Source organism: Nomascus leucogenys, chromosome 6, assembly GCF_006542625.1.
Source record: "Nomascus leucogenys isolate Asia chromosome 6, Asia_NLE_v1, whole genome shotgun sequence".
Taxonomy (NCBI): domain Eukaryota; kingdom Metazoa; phylum Chordata; class Mammalia; order Primates; family Hylobatidae; genus Nomascus; species Nomascus leucogenys.
Genome location: NC_044386.1, coordinates 13,218,308 through 13,234,347, shown reverse-complemented (window position 1 = coordinate 13,234,347; position 16,040 = coordinate 13,218,308). Strand labels below are relative to the sequence as shown.

At 47.9% G+C, this 16,040-nt stretch overlaps 1 protein-coding gene across 5 annotated transcripts in view; it reads right to left on the bottom strand.

Moving 5' to 3' along the window:
• TRIO (trio Rho guanine nucleotide exchange factor) overlaps positions 1 to 15,659 on the bottom strand; it is a 363,663-nt gene extending 348,004 nt beyond the window's left edge. For 4 of the 5 annotated variants that reach the window (XR_004030403.1, XM_030813917.1, XM_030813918.1 and 1 more), the window contains exon 1: positions 15,109 to 15,283. Coding sequence is in view for 4 of the 5 variants with exons in the window: in XM_030813917.1 (XP_030669777.1) it covers positions 15,109 to 15,265 (157 nt within the window). In the remaining variant the exon portion in view is untranslated. Of the gene's footprint in view, positions 1 to 15,108 lie in introns of all 5 variants that reach the window. The other variant, XM_030813916.1, reaches the window with a different exon arrangement.
• Between the last annotated feature and the right edge of the window lie 381 nt (positions 15,660 to 16,040).

The window sequence follows — 16,040 nt, the reverse complement described above, 5'->3', positions numbered from 1 at the left end:
TTCCTCCATAAGAGATGCACGTCAGAGTAGGAGACACCAGCACAGGCAGATTCCACCTCCAGCTGAACCCACTGTGCGCGTGGTAACCTTGTCCCTATAGCCACCTGAGCTGGGGCAAGTTAAAAAACCTCTCTGAGTTCCATTTCCTCAGGTATAATGTCATCACTGCCTACTTTGAAAGGGTAGGAAAATTAAGTGGCTTATACGTAGTAAACACTCAATAACTGAAGCTATTTCAAAATCTGAAATGTATCACAAATTTAGCCATGACTTTTTGTTATTTTTATTTATTTATTTAAGAGACAGGGTGTCATCGCTCTGTTGCCCAGGCTAGAGTGCAGGAGCACAATCGTGGCTCACAACAGCCTCAAACTCCTGGGCTCAAGCAATCCTCCCACCTCAGCCTCTTGAATAGCTGGGACTACAGGTGCATGCCACCAAGCCCAGCGAATTTTAAATTTTTGGTAGATACTGAATCTCACTATGTTGCCCAGGCTCGTCTCAAACTGCTGGGCTCAAGAGATCCTCCCACTTTGGCCTCCCAAAATGCTGGGATTACAAGCGGAAATCACCGTTTCCAGCCTCATCACTATCTAATTCCAAAACATCTCCATTAGCTCAAAAATTTTCCCCAGAATATTTGACCTATTAGCAGTCATTCTCACTATGCCTAGTCATGACTTTTTACTCCCGTATTTTTTTTTTTTTTTTTGAGGCGGACTCTCACTCTGCCGCTAGGCTGTAGTGCAGTGGCGTGATCTCAGTTCACTGCACCCTCTGCCTCCCGGGTTCAAGCGCTTCTTCTGCCTCAGCCTCTCCAGTAGCTGGGACTACAGGCGCGCACCACCACGCCCAGCTAATTTTTGTATTTTTAGTAGAGACATGTTGGCTAGGATGGTCTCGATCTCTTGACCTCATGATCCGCGTGCCTCGGGCTCCTAAAGTGCTGGGATTAAAGGTGTGAGCCACAGCGTCCGGCCTACTCCCAGATTTTCTAATATCAAAAGCCTTTCTCCATTAAAATATTAATAAGCAAATTATGATTTTTTTCTTGCTAAAATGTGTAATCATAGAAAGGGTTGCTAGAAATACAGAGGCCAAATTTTCCAGAATACAATCTAACAAACATGAGGATGTTTATGGGCAGAAAAGAACATAATATATGAAACTGAGACTGTCTCCCCAAGTCGGACATAATATCCATGTCATCATTTAACGTAGAAAAACACAGAACAGGCCGGGTGCAGTGGCTCATGTGTATAATATCAAACCTTTGGAAGATTGAGGCAGGTGGATCGCTTGAGCCCAGGAGTTCAAGACCAGCCTGGGCAACATGGTGAAACCCCATCTCTACAAAAAAATACAAAAATTAGCTGGGTGTGGTGGCACATGCTCGAAGTCCCAGCTACTTAGGAGGCCGAGGCAGGAACACTTGAGCCCAGAAGGTGGAGGCTGCAGTGAGCCGAGATCATACCACTGCACTCCAGCCTGGGCAAGAACAAGACCCTGTCTTGAAAGAAAGAGAGAAAGGGAGAGACAGGGGGAGAGAGGGAGACAGGGAGAGAGAGGGAGACAGGGAGACACAGGGAGGGAGGCAGCCCGGGAGGGAGAGAGAGAGAAAAGAAAAACACAGAACAGCAAATGAAATCATAAGATCTCACCCACCATTCCATGATTTCTGGGACAGAGTGCACATAAACTCAGTTCCCAGAAATCCCGCACTGAGGCAGAAACATAGCTGCTTTGAATTTACTACAGGTGGTTTCTGGGAAGAAATATTTAGTCAATGAAGGGCAGTAAGCAACAGTCTTTCAAGTCATGACTCACAGCTTACTCCAAACATGGACTCAGCTTCTTCTCCTCCTTGTAGAATGTACTGGATCCCTGAGAAAGGTTCGCTCGACCCATCCTCCTCCACACACCCATTCTCACTGGCTCAACACTCCCCTTTTCATTTCTTCTCTTTGGCAATTTGTACGTTGAGATGAAGATGACAAACTGTTTTTCCCACAACAGGTGTCCTTTTTATAAACTGTACAAAATTACTCTCCCTTTCTTTTCTGGCGACTCCTGATTTTTCAATTTTGTGCTCCGACACCACCAGAAAGTAAGCTGTTGATGGAGTCTGGCAGCTCTTTTCTTAAACATGCCCCTGGGGAACTGCAGAGCATTACTTCATCTGTTTTGTTTGGATGACTAACTGACAAGGCACTGAGCTGAACAGAAGCTGACCACTAACTGCTGATGTGAACAGTTTAAACTTGAGGGTGGAGGTTCATTTATCACCGTGGTGTGGGTTAGCATTCTCAAATTACTTTCTGCATATTCTAGGATTGAGTGAATAAGTAAAGATACGGAGGATAAAAGGAGACAGGTTTTTCACTGTCAGAGAAGGGAATTACAAATACGGAAGAGGAAAGACTAAAATGCACCCTGTGGTACTGTACTGGAATTGGAGACACTGAGTATAAACACATGTTTTTATTCCCGAGAGGTGCAGAAAGAGATCTCAATCACACGTGCATATGTGTAATTAATGTCTATGTGTATGCGTACATACACACACATACACGCATACACTTCTTAGCTCTGTCTACTGAGTGGCCCTAAAAGCAATGACAACTCTGTAGCAATGAGCACACTTAGTGCCTAGATCGTGTTTCTAAATACCATTCTCTACTAAAATGAACCATTTCTCCAAGGGCTCCTTGGAGAAATGGCTGATCCCAGCCCTGGGGCAAGGAAAGCACAAGGCGCACCTGGAACAGTTTATTGTGCCGGAAAGTAAGAATGTGCTCCAAAAAAATGATGGAGACAGGTCACAAAAGATAAAAGAGCCAGGATGAAGGGGCTCACACTAGCCAAATCTTAGATAATTAGAGCATCAAACTAAGTGACAGCAAAGGATCATAGCTCATTGCATAAAACAGGAATTTCTGAGGCCATACTTATATAAATAAATAAGTGGAAGATAAGGAAAGCTCTTCCTTACAGTACAAAGTCAACTAAATACAAAACGAACTATAAAGTTAGAAAAAAAATCAACATTTCGCAACCATCATATTAATAACTGATTCAGTTGAAGATCATCAATGGATGCTACAACTAGCAAATGAAAGAAGGGAGAGGAACAGCCTTAAATTATCTCCCCACAAAATGCTAACTAATGACAAAGGGACAAATAGGGTGGAGAGACCTGCAAGTCATCACCTGAACCAAGTGATCAAAGTGCACATCACCACAGTGGGACAGTGGGTATCACATGTTCCCAGACATGATGCTCCAAAAAGGATGCAGCCCTTCTGCCAAAAATGCACAGCCGGAATCTAGTCATGAGAATCAGGCAACCCAAACTGGGGGGTAGTCTTCAAAATAACCACTCTGTAATCGTCAAAACTATCAGGGTAACGAGGCAGACAGGCTGAGGAGATGTTCCAAATTCAAGGAAACCGAAGAGACACAACAAACTAAATGTAACATAGTCCTGAATGAGATCCTGAACTATAATTTTTCTAACTGCCAAAAAGGACAATCCTGAGACAATTGGCAAAAAGGTGTTAAAGTTAGTGATTTAGATCATGATATCGTATCAAAACTAATTTCCTGATTATGATCACTAGTATGAGCATGTCCTCGCTCTTAGAAAATATGCACTGAACCATTCAGAGGTAAGGGACATCATCATATTTGTAACCTACTCTCAAATGGTTCAGAAACAAGATAATATGTAAATTAGCTATATCCAGAGAGAAGCAGAGGAAGACAAAGCAGAAGTGGTGAAATACTTACAACTGTGGATCCGAAGCTGTTCTTGCTTCTTTGAGCATGATGAGTTCTGCCTTCTCAAAGTAAAGTTTACACCCCTCCCCCCGAAATAACTTTAGATGTAATCCACAATTAATATGGGACCAACTAAATGACCAAAAACTACACAGCAAAATCATAGTTCAACTAAGTTAATTCGGACCTCAGCTTTGTATCACCTTTATTAGTTTAAAATAAAAGATATACTACAATAGCAGGTCAAAAGCAACCCAGGGTCTTAAAGGCCAATCCTTTTAATTCTAGAAATCTTCAAACGGAAAGAATTACATAAAAATGTAGAAGCTTGAAAGTTTTAGAAACTCCTAGGGCAAACTAGGAGGAAGTGACTTGTAAATGTTTAGAGCACAATCTACCTTCTGATTATACAGTGTCTGCCTTCAAGACCAGCATTTCAATCATCCTGACTGAAATATTAAAACTCCAAGTAAACGTGGAGTCACACAGAAAAACAGAGCATATTCCCAGTGTGGAAATGATGCTCGAAAACAACAGCTCAGAAGTTTTATGTGGGCACAAACCTGAGTGAGCATCCCATAAAATCATGCCACTGACTGTGAGGGGACCACATGAGGTGTGGCTGATGAGAACGCAACCCACACACAGAACAGCCTAGGACACGTGCCTAAGACAGTGGGAAAGAAATGACCCTGCTTCCCCCGACTAAATATCATCTACGTGCACATTTTGATGAATAACAGCAAAAAAATGAGTGGCTGCAACGAAACAGCTATATATAGCAAAACCAGGAGTGACCACACCCATTTTATAAAACCAACCCCAAAAAAGCAGCTCAGTGGCGCCCTCCTGCCCCTCTCACTCCCCGGCCCTGTTCCTTTCCTAAGTTAGAAAGGAAGCCCTGGTAGTGTTCTAATGTGTCACACACAGCAAGGGCTGAGAAACCTCCCTCCCTGGCCAGCCTCTCCCTGCCCTTCCCGTACTCCCCACCCCCACATTAATGGCCACAGAGATTTCCTATCCAACACTTGAGTCCAAGTCCAGACAGCCAAGAAAACAGAGGGCCAAGATTTCAATCAGGATTTCTCCCCAGACTGTGAGCCGGGGGAGCCTGTAAAACAACACAGCCAACACGCCTCCACTGGAAAGCTGGGACTGCTAGGGTTATTGACGTAAAAGGTAGCATCAGTTTTAATTAGGTGAGAAGAGGAAAGGCACAGAAACTAAATTACAGGGCCCAAACCAACATGAGAAAAATACTTGCTATAGCCTGGAATCTTTCACTCAACTTTTATTTGGTGTGAGACTTGTAAATTATAGCTTTGATCCTCAACACACGAGTATACAGAAATTCAATTTTCGGGATTTTAAAATGAAAATCCAGGAGGCTGTGGGATGCTGTATAGAGGAGGGGTCACTCTACTCTCTCCTTCCATTAAAGAGGGAAGGGGCATGGAGGGGGCTTTGTAATCTGCCAGCCCTGGGCTTAAATTCCAACTCAGGCCCTCACAAACAGAGTCAAATGGGGCAGGCAGGTCGCTTGCCCTACTAGAAGCAGACATCCCCATCCACAACCCAGGAATGGCATCCACCTGCTGAAGGAGGGGGAGCTGCTTCTATCCAAGGAAAAGTATATAAAACACTCTGCACAGTGCCTGGCAAAGTACAGGCACTCGGATGGTAAAACCAGTGGTGGCAATACAGAGATAACAGTGAAGAGGAAGATTTTACCAGGTTTTCTTAGAGGACAGGATGGCACTTACAGCTTTGGGAGAAAAACAAATAAACACAGTATCTTAAATCTCATCCTATGACATTGCAAGCAGGTTACTACTTTGCAGATGTGCTTATTTTACTTTCCTACGGAGCACAATTCCAAAGGTGTTATCTCATTCCCAGTGACAGGGGTCCTGGCCTCTCATGCTACTCCCTGGCAGCCGCTGTTAAAGATTCAGAGGATAGCAGGCGTGTGGCAAGCATGGCCAGGGGCAGGCTGTTGCAAGGCTGCCATCCTCCTTTCCAAAGCCTCCACTGTCCACTCTGCAGGTTATCACCGAAAATCTACGTGATTCCACCTCAATCTTGCATGGCTTTTGAAGGCTTCCAGCTCTTCGGTTCAGTGGACAGCTTCCATCTTACAAACAGGCTGAACCTTATGAGAATTCAGCCTCCAGCAGAGTTGAGGCTGGACCTAATAAACAATGCCATGAGTTATGAGAGAAAGGCCTAACAATGAATCCTGCAAATTCTGCAATTAAATATTGGAAAAGTAACATGTATACCAACCAACTAACAAAATTCACCTACTAACAACATACTGGCACTAAATGACTCTACAGTGAAGCCCCGGCCATGAAGAACTGCTCTCCTATGGGCAACCCATCAGGATGCACTGATCTGAATTGGCACGTGAGTAAAAGGTACAGCCTGAAACCATCAAATTAGCACCCGTTCTCCAGGCTCCTGGACCCAAGACATATTAGGATAAGTGCAACAAAATTTAGATGGAGGTGAAGTGACTCTTAAAAAGTGTGAAATACGGGCGCAGTGGCTCACGCCTGTAATCCCAGCACTTTGGGAGCCCGAGACGGGTGGATCACGAGGTCAGGAGTTCAAGACCAGCCTGGCCAAGATGGTGAAACCCCATCTCTACTAAAAATACAAAAAAATTAGCTGGGCATGGTGGCGGGTGCCTGTAATCCCAGCTACTTGGGAGGCTGAGGCAGAGAACTGCTTGAACCCGGGAGGCAGAGGTTGCAGTGAGCCAAGATTGCACCACTGCACTCCAGCCTGGGCGACAGAGCGAGATGCCATCTCAAAAACAAACAAACAAACAAAAAAACTGAAATACATCCTGCCCCTGTGCGATCTGGGTTCGTTTTTTTGGTTTTTTTTTGGTGTTGTTTTTTTCAAGCTAGTAATGCTCCCTCACATGCCAGCTTTCATCACTCTGATACGGAAATGGGCAGCGAACGCTGGGAACAATTTCTCATAATCATGAATTTAAATTTTTTAAAAAGCTACCTAGAAATGAGAAATCTATTTGCTTACTATTAGACTAATGAGGGATTTATTCCAGTTATTTACATGTCAAAATATTGGGCAATTTAAACTTTAGAGATTTTATTGTGTGAAGCTAGTTAGGTGGAAATATTTATAACACTCCAGTCAAAGCATTGTTTTTCAATATTTGTGTGGTTCAGCTTCAGAATAAAAAAGAGGAATTGTAGCTTCGGGTCCTTATCATTTAAAACTTAAACTAATAAAGTTATCCAAAAAACAACAGAATTTTTATGCTATTCCTGCAGGCCCTGGCATATCTGTCATGCAGAACAAGGATGAACTTAAAAAGTAAACACAAATAAGAAAATGCAAAACTTTCAGAATGCAAATGCCAAAGAGTGCCCTCTCACAGGTATCAGTGGCATCCTTCAATGGCAGCAGCAATAAAGAATCACTGTGAACTTGAAAAAGTGGATGGGTCAATGCAAGAGGAAGCAAAGCAAAATGAATAAACAATGGAGATCAATTTATACACACACAGTTTTGACCAACATCTTAGTGACTTCACATATGCACATCATTTTCAAATTACAATCTAAACATTTTGCCTGAAAGCATTCATGTCATTTATACATGTCACTTCATATATACTAGGAAACATGAGTTCTTTGAAAACAGATTTCAAGTATTAGTCTCCGATATATTCATTCATTCTTGCATTGAAACCACCTATTCCACAGAAATCCAAAGAGGGGTATTTTATGACTTTCCAAGAGATATACCTACATACACACACACACACACACACACACACAATGAAAAACCAGGCACCAACAAACCCCATTTAAAAATATTTTAGGATTATACGTTTAAATTTGAATTGTGTTTTTCTCAAGTTCATGCATAGCTTTATTTTATGGTTATGAGTCTTAAAAGTAGGTGGGGCTAACACTTCATAAATTCATTTATTAATTGTCAATACTGTGAAATAGATAGCTGTCAATTATATACAAGAATGCCTAAGAACAGAGGGCAAATGACCTCCTATAGTTACTCATGTAGGAACGAAGCCCTCCAGATGAAACCTGTCCTCCTTTCGCACCAGGAACTGTGAGGCGCTGAAGATCATCCTGCATGGGCTACTTGTCATCTTCGATCTGGACAGCAGCACAGATAATAAGAGTGGGAAATTCTGAAGCAGCAAAAATGGTAACTGTCTATAGCTAAAGATTATTGTCTTTTAAGTCAAATTTGACTTATACACCAGATGGATTTCCAAGTTAACACGTATTACAGAATCCCAGGAAAGAATCTTTATTTCCCCCATCTATCTTTAACATTACCCTAGATTACCCCCGGGGAATTATAAGAAGCTAGGTCCTACATAGCAAAGTATGAACACAAGTATTACTATCTTTCAAATCGATATAAAATCTTTCCAAATTAACTCAATTTTGTTCAAGTTTACTTAGAGAATAATTACTTATATGAGCTTTGGCTTTTGTTGGTATCATTGGTTCTCTCTGCATTTCCTTGATTACGAGTGAGGCTGGATATGTATTTTTTGGCCATTCATACTTCTTTTAACTGTTTGCCTATTTTCTTTCTAGATTGTCTTAATTGATTTGAGGGAGCCCTTTACTAATTACATATATATAATCCTTTGATTTGTAATAGTTTTTCTCCCAGTTTATTATTAGCCTTTTTTTAATGTCACATTTTAAAACAACATACAGTTAAACTGTGTGTGTGTTGTGTGTGTGTGTGTGTAAAGGTCTGTGAATTTTAACACATGTAACTGCCACAACCAGAATACAAATCAGTTCCCCATCCTTCACCTGCCTCCTGCCTCCTGCTCCCTTGTAGCCATACTCCCCCATCCCCAAACTCCTGACAATCAATGCCCATCTGTTTTCTGTCACTACGGTTCTGTCTTTTTGCCAGTGTCACATAAAGGAACTCATACAGCATGCAGCATTTTGAGACTGCCTTCTTTCGCTCAACTTGATGGAACGGCTGTACTATAGTTTGTGATCTATTCACACCTACACAGTTTCAATGCTAACAACAACAGACAGACAGCAAGGGGCCCCTTGGCCTTCCCTGCAGTGAGGCAGTAATGGAGCAGCACCAGCTCCCCCTCCTTTCACGAAAGGGGGTCCACAGAGCGGCCAGGACAAATCTGCTGCCGCTCACCGAAACCCCTCCCCAAGAGAAACCTCCTGCAATTCATCCCTGTCCATAGCAGGGCTACAGACTGTGAGAAAACAAGCCTGATCAACTCACGTGGACACCACAAAGTCAAAGTACCCTAAACCTAGAATCCAGTCTTTGTGTTGAGTAAGTTTTCATGAAAGCTTTCTCTGTCGGTGTAACTTTAAAAATGCACTCATTTATGACAAAGCCCAAATAGGAAGATGCCTCCAAAACACCAGCTCTAGACTACTCTACAATCCTCCCCCACCAGACAAGAGTAGACATGTGGCTAATTAAAAGAGCCAGTAATCTAAAACTCAAGTATGTTCACCACCAAAATGAGGTTTTACAATTCCACAGCCCCTCTGCCATCAAATGGTACAAGGAGAAATCTCAGAGGTCAATGCCCTCTGCCCCCTGCTTGTAGCCTCACTCTGGTTTGCTCTCTCTCTCCCCACACATAACCTTTCCCGGCGGGGGGGGGGGGGGGGGGGGGGCAGGTGATTAGTAATTTGGGTTCCAAGGGGCTTCCTTATGTGGAGAGGGGACAGAAAAGAGGAAATTAAGTTAACAACACAACTATTCAGTAAGCAAATTGTTTCCATGAGTGAATGAGAAGTGAAAATGAGTGTTTATGCACTTGTTAACCATTAAACGTGACAGCAAGATTCCCCATAAGCAAGACTGTCTGCACAGAAGGCTCAGTAACATCAAAAAGCTGGGAGTCCCCACTGAAGAGTCTAGCCAGGTATCTCCCTTTGAGATTTACGAACTGGCAGGGAGCTGGGCACCTTGGCAGTGAGAGCAAAGTCCTGTTCTTCGGGCACAGGGGGAGGAGACCAGGGGTCCAGCAGGAAGCCAGCAGCACATGCAGGGCCCCGCAGGCCTCTGCCCACTCCTCCGTGCTCCCTTCCCCCCAGTTCAGAGGCACAGCAACAGGAATTCCCAGAACAGCTCCCGCTGAGTAACAGCAGCCAGAATTCCTAAGTGCAAGGGTCACTGGGAAGTCTCCCTGTTCATTCCCTCTCCCAGTGGCCCACTGAACAGCACGTAAGCAGAACTGGAATAGGACAAAAAGAACCCTGTGGCTGCACATCGAACCCGCTTACCCCTTGCCCCAGCTGGGGACCCAGGCTGGTCCCTGCAGCCCATTAATTAAAATGAGGCTGAGAAGATTCAAAAGACAGCATCTCCATCCACCAGGCCAACCACACCATCACCCTTGTCAGTTTGGCAAGTCTACACAGCTGAGTACTTGGAAAAAATGGGAGGACGAGGTCAGAGCACCCACTTTCCACCAGAATACACTGGGATTCTCCCGCAAATCCAAGTCTTCACTGTCCAGGGAGTCGCTACTATTTCCTGCCAGCGGTGCTGTTAAAATTCTGTCAAGACAATGCACGTAAGGAAATAAAAGCCAATTTATTATAGAATTGAGGAGGAATCGGGGCGGGGTGTTATCAGTGCTTTTTCTAGTAAAACACAGCTCATCCCTATCAACATCAGTGAGTTTACTAGGCAGTAAAGTGTGGCTATTGATTAAGAATTAGACTTTTCTCTGGAATTCTGCCAAGGTTATGAGATAAAATTTTACTTTCTCAATAATCAAGTAAATAAACTTAAAGTAAATATTGAATACAGCTGACTTAGATTATGACAGCTTCAAACACATCTTTCACTTGCAGTTCAGAACAAATCTCAAATTTATCGTAACATTTAAAAGGTCAAAAAAGACCACTGAAATCACATATTTTTAGGATACATTTAGGAAACATATTTAAACCACATGCTTCATTTTGAACACCACCACCGACTTCATTTAAATCTGGTTAATCATTTAAATAGTGAAAATGGCTTCTTTAAATTTTCATTTGAATCTTAAATAGTTAAATTGCGAACGGAAAAAATACAATATCCCACATCAATATGTCGGTTTACAAGGTCTCAATGAAAAGCTTCTTTCATTGATGACTTTACTGCACTTCTTTGATTTCTCAAAAGTCACAGGAATTTTTGAAATCTTGCTTTCCTCTAAAACTGACTGTGCCACCTAAAAAGGAGAAACCAACATTCACTATCAAATTACATTACCTTCAGTTTCTGTTTTTGAAATATTGAGGGTAACAAGGACCCACTTTGTAATACAATCATTATTGGTGCTCACAACGACCAAAGCTGCCAGGCTTCTCAATACCAACAGAAGTAGCACAGCCCGCCAGGGCCAACTACCTAAGCAGCATTAAAGGCATAAACATGAAGAAAAGCTTCCCTCAATACTCCACAAGGAAACCGTCATATCAAAATATATAAAGGTATGTGTGCTTCTCCCTAATAGACTTGATTTTCTTCACATGTTACCTGGAAAGAGAGGGGCTGCAGGAGGAGTCCAGAATAAGATTTAATAATGAAAGAAACCAAGCACGACAGGATGTGATGCTTCAGAATAACCACAAACCTTTATTCTCTAGATATTCATTTAACGCCAACCTAAAGCGTGCCAGGCAGGTTAAAAATAATGCATTTATGTAAGCACCCCCACCACACACACACTCTCTCGCAAGGTTAAATAGGGAGCTCTGAAAGAATGATTTATTGCCACGAGAACAGAGCCCCAAAATAGATTGGCAATAAAAATGATTGGTCCCAGTGGGGTTGAGAACTAATGTAAGCAACGTCCTGGCTATGAGAGGCGACCAGGAAAGAGCACCAGGGACCAGGGCCCTGACTCTATCTCTACCCAAGTTCCACTCTGGGGGGCAAGTCATGAAACCTCCCTAAGGCTGATTCCTCATCTGTAAAATAAAATTAAAACAAGACTAGCTCATTTTTGTGGTGTCTTTTTTTTTCTTTTTTCTTTTACATTGAAATTGGTTTTACTGTGCTGAGCTCTGTGCAAAGGAGAAAAGTGAAGTTCGAAATTCACTAACACCTGCAGAAAATCTCTTACTGCTCTTTAACACACAAGCACCAGGACTTGACTCACACTATTACAACTCAATCCACTTGAACACTAATTGGCCTGCCTGCTTCATGCCAGGTCTATAAATAGGTGATCAGGATCGTCAAAATGAATAGGGAGTGCCAAGGTCCTGAGCAGAGAACGGAATGACAGCATAGGAAATGAGACCTTAGGTGAGGTGAACCCTGGGTGGACGCTCAGCAGAAGAGAAGGGCACTAGGGCTCTGGAGCCCTGAACTACCCAAAGAAAAGCAGAGAACAATGATTAGGCACTGAGGGCTCAGAGAAAGCCAGAGTCCATAGGGAAAGGGGAACAGCCCCAAGGTCATCTCCCGGACCCCTCTCCAGGACAGCAGTCCTGTCCCCTGAGCCCAACTCCAAACCCTGCCAGGTGACAGCACCTCTATGTGAGCACTTCCAGTAATGGAGAAATCACAGGACTGTTCACTCTATTTCTGAACTTCCCTTAATTGTTTAAAAGTTCTATTAAAGTCTTCTCTTTCTTTCATCCAACCACTGGTATTAGTTTTCAATCTGTGGCTACAAAGACGAAGTCGAATGCCGGCAACAAGAAGGAATTTAAAAAAAAAGAAAGAAAATCAAGCAGCCAAGCAAACAGAGTTTCAGGGCTGAGAAAGGAAAGGCAACCAATGGAAAGCCTTTGTCTAAGTCAGGTTGGCACTTTTAGTACCAGGCTCAAAAACACACCCTGATCTGTCCTCCCCAGTCAATGAGAACCTATTTTCCCATGTTTCTGAGTCTTAGAAAAGAAAGCCAGATTTCTGATGGATTTGACTGCTCCATTCTCCTCAGCTTCCTTGCCTGGTCAGCCCTGACTGTTCAAACCCCACCCCCACACCCACCCACCCAAAAGAATGACCCCTCTCTGCCCCCTGCTAGACATCGTTGGCCTAGATGCTAGAGCCAAGATCTAGGTCAGGGACTCAGAGCTGCCCAAAGGAGATTTCACTTTTAAAAAGACGTTCCAGGCTATCCCCGGAATGGGACGCTGCATCTGATACCTACTTAAGTTCTGCCCTGGCTCCTGATTCTAAGTGAAACAACTAAAAGTTAAGTTTGTCATTTTGGAGGGCAGAAGAAAAGGAACAAGCCAATGAGCAACATTACCTGGTTCAGACCCAAACGGAACATGAACAGGAGCCCTGGCGGCGGGGGCAGCACAGGCCTAAGCAAAGCCAAGAGCAGACGACAGCTCCTGGAGAGAGCCACGCCGACAGGCAGCAAGTCTTCGGTGTCTTTTAGGGAGGGCTCTTAGCAGCAGCAGAAGTGATTTTTGTACTATGCATAATAGAGATGTAAAAAAGCCTGGTCTCACAAGCACCAAAAAAATCCATCTCCAACGCAGAAGAACCTTTCTAACAGAGAGGAGCTGAATTCTGCACAGAATCTATTATTCTGTGACAGGTGGTAGAGACAGAAAGCTAGACTTAGCTTCAGGGCATGAAGGGCATACGTCCCAGTTCTGCTATTAAGAGGTAAGACGGGGCTGCTCTACCTGGCCAGTCGTACCAAAAACAAAAAAAAGGAAAGGGGGGTGGTGGTTTTCTTTAGAAGGAGCTCATGTTTTCCTAAACCTTTGCTTTCTGCAGGGACCTCACAAGGAGAGTGAGCACTGGGGAGTAGATTAACCCCAAGCTAACACTGGACAGTCGGCTGTGTCACTCCCAGCCACAACCAATCTGCTAAAATGAATCAAAAATAACCCCGCCTAGCAAAGATCAAGACAACCCAGGGAAGACAGTACTAAACCAGGTATCTACCAGCACTGCTAAGTTCCGCCTCTCACCATCGCCCTCCCGCTGCAATTGCTCCTTGTGACCCGGAATGGGGAACTGATCTCACCGAATCTGAGGAGGTGATTTTCAAAGAGGCCACGGAAAAGCGTGAGCCGCCGACCTCCCGCGCGTCCCCCAGCGCAGGGCCGCTCGCCCGGCCTGTCGGTGTCCCCAGCTCGGCCGTCCTCCCCGGGGCCGCCACCAGCACCCCCGCCCGCCTCTCCAGGCCCAGACCTGGCCCGCCCTCCTCCGCTCTCCAACGTGGAGTCTGCATCCTCCCTGCCCCGCGCCCGGCCCGCTAAGGACTGCGCTCTGGGCTGCGGGCCCCGAGGCCGCCGCCGCCGACACCGCCGCCGCCTCCTCCTGCTGCTGCTCAGCCGACGCGCGAGCAGACCGGACTGGGCGCGGGGACGCGGGACGCGGGGACGCGGGCCCGGCTCGCGCGGGATCTGGGCCGGGGCGGGAGGAGGCGCCGCCGCTGGGGTACCGGGGACGCCCTGTCACGCCCCCTGCGCAGCAAACCTGGCGCCCCTCCCGCGGACCGGTCGCCACCCGCGCCTCTCCCACGACCACACCCTCCGCGCCGGGGTGGACTCGGGGCCACCTGGCACTGCCTCCACCTCCACGCCACCCACGCAGTGCCCCGCGAGCCCCAGCCCCGCGCCGCCCCCGCGGGGCCACGTTCCCAGCTGACCCTCCCGGGTCGTCCCCGGAGACAATGGCTCACCGCGCCTCCCGGCCCTCTGAGCTTCAGCTCGGCCACCGTCCCCACTCCCTGGGCAGTGAGTGCCGTGACTGCCCCGTTTCACAGAAGTGTAGACCAAGGCCGGGGAGATGACAGACTAGAGGGCCAAGCAAAGAAACCCGGCTGCTAATGGGGTCCAGGAGGGTCCAGGTACAAATCAGCCAGAGACAGGCACAGATCAGAGGCCAATTTCCCGTCCTGGACCGGCCCCGGCTCAGTCCGCTCGGCCTCCGGGGTAAGAGCCTCCGCCCACGCCATCTCCGCCACCGCCGCCTCGGTCCTCCAGCGAAAGAGACAAAGAGCCGGCGCCCCAACCCGCTAAGCCGCGGCTGCCGGGAGCGGCAGACGGGGGGATTCTGCCCTGGAACGAGGGGCGGGCGCAGGGAAGGCGAGGTGGTGGCGTTCGGGCCAAGCTGCCGCGCGCCTGGCTGCACGGGCAGCGGGACACGCGGATGTGGGGCGGACAGCCCCGGCGCGTGGAAGCAGTGGTCCCAGGCGAGAGCGTGCCGGCCCCGACGGACGGACGGGCGGGCACCAGCGCGCGGTGGCCGGAGCTCGGCAGCTCCGTGGCGGGTCGGCTGAGCGCTTGGGGCAGCGCCGCTGGGCGGGCCGGCCGCAGTTGCACTCACCGGATCGGAAGAAGGCCGCGATGTCGGCCAGGTCCTTGGCCGCCTCCTCGGCCCCCTCGCCGGCACCGCCCCCGCAGCCCGAGCCAGCCGCGCTGGCCGCCGCGGCGGGGCCGGAGGACGCGGCGGGGGCGGCGGCGCCGCCGCTGCTGCCGCTCATGGCTGCGGCGGCGCCCGCGGCCGCGCCCGCCTCGGGCCCCGCGCCCCTAACGCCGCGTGCCGCCCGCTCCGCGCCGGGCCTGGCGGCGCCGAGCACCCAGCTGCCCGCGCCCGGCGCGCGGACGCAGAGCCCCGGGGCGGCGGGGGGCGGCGGCGGCGGCTCGGCCCAAGGAGCGCGCCCACATAGACGAGGACTCCGCCCGGGAGCCGCGAGCTGGCCGAGGGGCGGGGGCGCGGAGCCACGGCCTCCGGGGTGCCGGCCGGAGCGCGGGCAGCAGCACGCGCCGCCCGGACACGCAGTCGCGAGGGCGGGGGCCCGTGGCCGGCGAGAGCTCCGGGATCACGGGCGCCGGCAGCTGCCGCGAGCCTCCATCTTGATTTCAATGGGGAAGGAAGGAGGGGGGAGGGGGAAATCACGGCCGAGGGAACCCGGGTGAAAGGAAAAGGGAGAGCAGGGAACTGAGAGGAAGGGAAAAAAGAGGGGCTTCGGGAATTTCCGGCGAACTTCGTCAGGGGCCGTGCCTGGGCTCGGCGGTGGGCGGAGCCTGGGGGAGGGGCGGAGCCGCGTTGGGCGGCTGGGCGCCCGCAGGGCCGGCGGGGAGGCTGCGGGAATGTTCGGTTTGGTTCGGTCTCCTTCCCCGGGGCAGCTCCAAGCCTAGGAAGGAGCAGGAAAGCTCTGACCAGCCCGGGCGGACCTTCCCAGGCCCGGCATTGCGCCCCCCACCGGGGCGCTGGCTCCTGCACCGGAGCGCCGTCCCCTGATCGCCGAGGCGTTT